We start from the raw sequence: 7,759 nt of genomic DNA, 5'->3' as shown, positions 1-7,759 counted from the left end.
TCCCATCCAACTACCGGCCCATTAGCCTGCTCCCGGCTATGAGCAAAGTGGTAGAAAAAATTATCCTAACCCGTCTAAGAACCCACTCCCAAGAACTGCAAGTCATTCCAGACGAGCAGTTCGCCTTCCGACCCAATCACTCCACTGAACTCCAAATCCTTCGCCTTACCGAGCACATCACGGCGGCCTTCAACAGGGGACAGTACACTGGTGCTGTCTTCCTGGACGTCGCAAAGGCCTTCGATACGGTTTGGCATGAAGGCCTACTGATGAAAATGCTCACCAACCAATATCCCATATCCTTTACCAAACTCATAAAATCCTACCTACACCACCGAAAATTCCGCATCCAAATCCAAGATTCCCTTTCCACCACCCGTCCCATGGAGGCCGGTGTCCCCCAGGGCACCGTCCTGTCCCCACACCTATACACCATTTACAACTCCGACATCCCACATCCCCCCAACACCAACATATACTTATACGCCGACGACCTGACAATCACATCCCAATCCGTAGATCCTAGATATTCCGTCTACCTCCTCCAAAGCTCCTTAGACCAACTTGAAACCTGGTGCAACAGGTGGAAAGTCAAAATTAATCCCAACAAAAGTTCGGCTATCCTTTTTACCAAACGAAAAATCCCACAAAACCTTGACAGACTGACACTATCCCAGGAACCCATCTCCTGGAATCGACAAACACGATACCTGGGCGTGACGATGGACCAGCGTCTCACGTGGAAACCGCACATCGTGGAGACGGTGGCGCGAGCGAAGACCACCAGGGCTAGGCTCTATCCCTTACTCAAAGGTGGAAACACCCTCAGTTTAAGGAATAAGCGAACGCTTATCAAGGTGGTACTTCAACCGCAGCTAACCTACGCCTCCACGGCGTGGGGTCACGCGGCAAAAAGCCACTTAAAGTCATTACAGGCTGTGGAAAACATAGCCCTCCGCACGGCCACCGACGCGCCCTGGTACGTAAGAAACACTGACATATTACGAGACTTACAATACACAAACGCTACACAGACAATAAGACAAAACGCGGAGAAACGATTTGACGTAGCCGCTAGACATGACAATCCCCTCCTCAGGCAAGCCGTTGACTACGTACCCGACGTGACCGACAAACACAAAAGACCTAGACACCAACTTTTTTAACCCTGGGTGACCACCCCAACGACATCTGCGTGCGCGTGTGCGTGGGTGGGTGTGTGGGTGAGTGTGCGTGTGCGTGGGTGCATGAGGGCGTGCGTGGGTGCGTGCGTGCGTGCGTGACTCCAAACTGTTTCTCTAAAGTTTTGTGTTTTTTTGCCGCATGACCCCACGCCGTGGAGGCGTACGTTAGCTGCGGTTGAAGTACCACCTTGATAAGCGTTCGCTTATTCCTTAAGCTGAGGGTGTTTCCACCTTTAAGTAAGGGATAGAGCCTAGCCTTGGTGGTCTTCGCTCGCGCCACCGTCTCCACGATGTGCGGTTTCCACGTGAGACGCTGGTCCATCGTTACGCCCAGGTATCGTGTTTGTCGATTCCAGGAGATGGGTTCCTGGGATAGTGTCAGTCTGTCGAGGTTTTGTGGGATTTTCGTTTGGTAAAAAGGATAGCCGAACTTTTGTTGGGATTAATTTTGACTTTCTACCCGTTGCACCAGGTTTCAAGTTGGTCTAAGGAGTTTTGGATAAGGGAGACGGAATATCTAGGATCTACGGATTGGGATATGATTGTCAGGTCGTCGGCGTATAAGTATATGTTGGTGTTGGGGGGATGTGGGATGTCGAAATTGTAAATGGTGCATAGGTGTGGGGACAGGACGGTGCCCTGGGGGACACCGGCCTCCATGGGAGTGTGGTGGAAAGGGAATCTGGGATTTGGATGCGGAATTTTCGGTGGTGTAGGTACGATTTTATGAGTTTGGTAAAGGATATGGGATATTGGTTGGTGAGCATTTTCATCAGTCGGCCTTCATGCCAAACCGTATCGAAGGCCTTTGCGACGTCCAGGAAGACAGCACCAGTGTACTGTCCCCTGTTGAAGGCCGCCGTGATGTGCTCGGTAAGGCGAAGGATTTGGAGTTCAGTGGAGTGATTGGGTCGGAAGGCGAACTGCTCGTCTGGAATGACTTGCAGTTCTTGGGAGTGGGTTCTTAGACGGGTTAGGATAATTTTTTCTACCACTTTGCTCATAGCCGGGAGCAGGCTAATGGGCCGGTAGTTGGATGGGATGGTGTGATCTTTGTTGGGTTTTGGGATAAGGATTATGTTTGCTGTTTTCCAGCGGGTAGGGAAGTGTCTTAGTCTGAGTGTCGCGTTTGTTATGTTTAGTAGGGCCATGAGGCCCTTGTGTGGTAGTCGTTCTTTTCTGTTTTTAAGTCTGCGTATTGTCAGTCTTAGTTCGCCCCCGGGGTTTACACAGACGAGCCGGCGAAGCAAGAAGAGCGCCAGAAGAAAGGGGCCTAACCGGCGGGGCCCAGCCAGGACAAAAGGAGGTCCCACAAAGCGCCTACACCGGCCACATTTGCGGTCGGAGTAGACGTCGGATGGGGCTCACCTACGAAGGGCTGTCCAGGCCTACACAAGATGAGGCAGGATAAAGAGGGATAATCCCCCTCCATCCCAAATCATTGAGGCCAATTTCTAGCCATGGAATAATGGCGCGACATGTTGAATTTACACAATTTACGCACACTTAAATTGTTTTTAGATATATAATATATACCGTGATGAGATAATATAGTGCAAATTTGGCATTTGAGCCGGTCTCAAGTGACGTCACGCGCAGACATGATAAAATTGGGCCTGCTGACGAACACACCATGCTATTTTCATACCAATTTTTTATTTCAAATTTCAGTTTTTCTTGGTGCTGATGGGTCAATTAACTAAGATCTTAGGTAATATAACCAAATACTTTTTTGCACCCCATTGATTTAACTTTGATATTTATGAAGAATCCTGCGCTGGTCAAGTACCGAAAGGTGGAGGCCATAAATAAAAGAAGATATTTATGAAGAATTTGGTAAATAAGAATTAAATTTATAAAATAGAGGGAGCATATTGATATAATTTGTATTAAAATATATAATTCTATACATATAAAACATTATGTAATGAAACAATAAAAAATGGAGTTAAAAAAGAACTAAAGATTCTAGTAGTCTTAGGTAATAAAGTAATAAAGGACAACCGGCAACGTCGACATTGATTACAGCGCCAAATCGAATAGTACTTGTAGACATTTATTGGTGGCGTCCCTGTGGCGTCTTATTTCACGTTTTTGATATCGCAGCCATTTCGTGTTGTATTACGGCGACGTTACTTTTTAGTCCTAAAGTTTAAGTTTTTCTGATTTTTGTCTCCAATATTTATAATAAACTACAATGAGTGATCGTGAGGTAAGTGTTTTAATAGTTTTGATGTATATAAATTTACTTTTACATTCTTATTTGTAATTATAAAATTCGAATCCACCGGCGCAGCGTACTAACGCGTGTCTGGCGTCGGTAAAAATTTATCATCGATTTAAGTATAAAGTATAGCATTATAGTCTTTAAATAGATTGACTTTTTAATTGTATTGATGAAACATTTTCTCGCTATTAGGGAAGTCGATCTCCTGGCCATAAAACAAAGAATGACCACTCACCACACGCGAGGCGGGAAGATTCACCAAGAAATCACAAGGGTAAAAGTTATTCAAGGTAAATTTTCTATTTTGCTTATATCAATGATAATGATGTCACTATTAAGATACCCACAAAAATTAAATGAGTAATTAAAATCTATTGTGAAATAGGCCTTATTTTTATAATTGCATGATGTATTTTGTAATATGATTTCGGCACATAATCACAATTAGTCAATGTATCAACGATGTGATTTTTTTTTTTTTGATAGAACTCGGCACATAAGTAAATGTTTAGAGAAGTGCCAAACATGCTCCATAGGTCACCAAATTCGGCATTAAGAGTACATTTTACAGAATGGAGGTAGAAAATTAGGAGGACATTATATTAGCTGTTGTTTACATGAATTGATATGTGAGATTGAGATAAATATGTACATGTATATGATCACAGGGCTCTTATGAATTGGTAGGAATTTCCATTGCATCAATATATTTAGTTGTTACCAGTTTAATTTATTAGTGTAACATTTGTGATGATCAAGTGTTAAAGAAAATAGATGCGACTTATTGTATACAGAATGTGAGACAAACTGGATCAGTTTTACATGAGAACAACAATTTTACATACAATACAGAATGTTAAGAGCCAGTTATCTTAAAAACCCTTCCATTAAAATCCATGTATTAGATTCTTTCAAAAATCGCCGGCGATCATTGCCAGGTTCATCGCTACCTTAAAAATCAAAGGCTTGAATTCGATTTAGTATAATCTTGCTTCCTTAACAAGTTATTAACCTTAAAAAAACACATTTTTTTTAAACGTTACGTTAAGTGGTGCATTTCACCTTTTAGTATACTTTTTTGTTTAAGTAATTTCAAGAAATATTTTGTTTTGTCAATATCTATGCTAAGGTATAATGTTGGCGACTGTCTTAGATTAAGAAAGATTGTCTTGTTCCAAAAATTGACTGTATGAAAATTGACACTTCAACCTCCATAAAGAGGTGTATGGGGGTGGTAAAGTGACGCTAGGGGGTAACAAGGGGGCCTTATTAATTTTTGGTAGATTTGTTCGTTCTTAGTGGCCCAGAAAACAAAGGAATACTCACCCTACTCGACTTTATATGAGAATTGATATTTCAACTCGCAGAAAGAGGTGTATGGGGGTGGTAAAGAGAAGCTAGGTGGTGACGAGGGGGTCTAATTCATTTTTAGTAGTCTTTTTCGTTCTTAGTGGCCCAGAAAACAGGAATACACACCCTACCTGACTTTGTATGAGAATTGACATTTCAACTCGCAGAAGGTGGTCTATGGTAACGCGAAAGTGGCTAGTTAAATTTTTTTTTTAATGGTCATTCGGTTTCAGCGACCCCGAAAATGGAGGGCTAGAGGGGTCTACCCTCTGGGTCTTGACATTATTTTTTGTGTGCCTGTGTAATCAAAATTTATTTTGTCTCCTTCAAAATAAGCTTCATTTGAAGCAGTACACTTTTCCAACAAATAACCCAGTCGTCAAAGGACTTTTTAATTAATATTCCGTATGGACTTCTACTTCTACAGAGATTTTAGTTTTATGGCCTTTATCGACTTGAAACGTGTTCCATGAAGCTGTAGTTTGAGTTTGGAAAAGAGGAAAAAGTCAACAATTGCCATGTCTGACGAATACGGTGCCTGCTGGATGACATTCGTTGCATTTTTGGTCAAATATTCATTCACAATTAACGCTTTGTGTGATGCAAAATCCAAGAATTGTGTGGACTACACCACGATAGTCAAAGAAAACGGTCAACTTGACTGATTTTTAATCGACTGACATGGTTTTTTTTATTTCGGCTCATTAGAAAAGCGCTATTCCAAAGCTTGTTTGCATGTCAAACTTATAAACCGATGTCTCATCACCCGTTATGATGCTTTGTATTAATGTAAAGTCCAAACTAGCTTGATCGCCTTGATCAAGCATGTCTTCAGCAACATGTTCGCGATGCTCTTTTTGAAGAAAATTCATCTCTTTTGCAACCAGCCCTTTTGCAATGCATTTCATACCCAAAACAATGACTACTATTGGAACGAACTTATTTGTGAGATAGTTTAGTTCATATGCCAGCTCTCTCAAACTATAATGATGGTTTGCAACTACCATTTTCTTCACTTTATGGATGTTTTCTTCCAGTTCACTTGAGTTTTCAATAAAACTCAATAACACACGTTGGGTTGACTAACAAAATTAAGAGCTGTAAACAAACTACTTAACAGATCGTGCTCAAACTCAAACTTCGCGAGTAGAGAACATTGCTACCAGTATCAAAAAGGAAATTTAAATCTACTTTACACGGAATTTTTAAATTACAAATTCCGGTAACTTATTTGACAGAATGCAGGGCATTATTGCATTTCTAAATTCCTTAAATAAATTGAAACCATATATATATATTGTTTAATAATGTTTTAAAATTTTGTTATCCCGTAATTATGTAATATAAAAAATATTTATGTGTGTAGGAGTCCAAGCAGAAGCAGAAAAATTTCTTACAGAGATGGTGATCGTGACAGAGAAAGGCGCAGAGACAGGGAAGATCGGGAAGATAGAGATAGAGTATACAGGTAAAATATATGTTAATAACTTTTGCGAATTACAAGAATTTATTTTTTTCTGAATGTGCAGCATAACATTTTTTTGTAATTAACCACTTTTTCACCTTTGAAAATTGAACATAAGTTTTTGAAGAGATGGATTGTCAGATTATTAAAAAGTCGAAAGTTGAGTAAATTAAATTTAAAATATATACTGTGAAACCTTAAATTTGCAATAAGGATGTTTAGAAATGTTTACATTATTATACCATTTGATATTTAACCTAATAATACATGATTTTTTTTTAAACATACTTTTTCATATTTTTACATTCATATATTTAAACCTAACTTTTATAACTAGGTACAAATTCTTCGTAATTATTTTAGAATTAATTTTTCTTAAACTATCAATTTAATTGTTTAACTGCTGGAAATTACCAAATAAATTTAAGAGACAAGGCTTCTTTAATTTCTTTAATATAGCATACGTTCGATAGCATGAACACAAATAAGCAAAAGATCTTTATATTGTATGGTATTATATTTTTTAAAGTTGGGTGTCAATTACTTCCAATTCAGAACTTCTACAAGGTTTTCCTTAATGAAAGTTAACACAAAGAGTTCTAATGTACCAGAGGTCAATTCCAGCTCCTTTACGAAGATATAGCAGCTTGAAGTTGACTTGTCATTTTTCTTTTTTTTTTTTTTTGTCTAGTAAATGTAGTATAATATTGAACACAGAAATAGTTTATTTTTTTAGTTCACAACTCATTGATTTTAAAGTAACCATCTTTAGTGTTTAGAAATATTTATTTACATGTGAAGATAAACATCAGTTTTTTTTTAAATTTTTCTTAAACCATGTTCTTTACTTTTTCAATGGCAATAATTTTTTCAGTTACCCTCTGTCTTTCATGCTACAAAGACAAAAATAACATTTTCCAAGAGATAACTAAAAAAGTACCTTCCGTTTTTTTTTGTGACACTGAATACAATTACAGTACATTCTCATTGATCCGGCACGATTAAAAACCTAAGAGTACTGGAAAATTCGAATTAAGCAAATATGTATAATATAAACAGTATTAAATTAAAAAACGTTATTTTTAATTGTTTATTAACAAAGAGATTGGTCCATTATACATACCTACATATTACATTTGGATGTGCATATATATCAGGGTTCGTAGCGGCCGGGAAAACCGGGAATACCGGGAAAAGTCAGGGAATTCGTTATTCTTCATAAAAAACAGGGAATAGTCAGGGAATTTTAAAAATATTCATGAAAGTCAGGGAATTTGATGTTTGCAACTGGAAATTTTGTGAAAGCCGGTCCTGGGTTCTTGAAAGAGAAAACTATTTGTGGTTTTGAAACCTTTATAAGAGGTTCTTATGGTATAAAAAGATTATGGGCTCCAGTTGAGAAAAAATTTAATGCATAAACACCAATTAGTATGTAAAAATGAACTACAAGTGACCTGGATTTTATTTTGAAAGTCAGGGAAAACCTGGAAAAGTCAGGGAATTCATTCTTACTTTTGAACTATGAACCCTGTA

The 7,759-nt window shown here is 38.7% G+C and overlaps 1 protein-coding gene across 1 annotated transcript; it reads left to right on the top strand.

The window, feature by feature from the left end:
- Positions 1-3,251: 3,251 nt before the first annotated feature.
- Positions 3,252-6,233, top strand: LOC111692446 (uncharacterized protein F44E2.3-like). Its single transcript, XM_023456465.1, has 3 exons — positions 3,252-3,396; positions 3,604-3,701; positions 6,128-6,233. The coding sequence occupies exons 1-3, from the start codon at positions 3,382-3,384 to the stop codon at positions 6,231-6,233; spliced, it is 219 nt and encodes a 72-aa protein (XP_023312233.1). The 5' UTR covers positions 3,252-3,381.
- Positions 6,234-7,759: the final 1,526 nt, after the last annotated feature.

The sequence above is a fragment of the Anoplophora glabripennis genome, unplaced genomic scaffold (assembly GCF_000390285.2).
Source record: "Anoplophora glabripennis isolate ALB-LARVAE unplaced genomic scaffold, Agla_2.0 scaffold1601, whole genome shotgun sequence".
NCBI lineage: Eukaryota > Metazoa > Arthropoda > Insecta > Coleoptera > Cerambycidae > Anoplophora > Anoplophora glabripennis.
This window is presented reverse-complemented; position numbering and strand designations above follow the sequence as displayed.

Coding starts and splice junctions, on each gene's coding strand:
- LOC111692446 (XM_023456465.1), top strand. Junction 3,702..6,127: donor AAGGGTAAAAGTTATTCAAG/GTAAATTTTCTA, acceptor TTATGTGTGTAG/GAGTCCAAGCAGAAGCAGAA.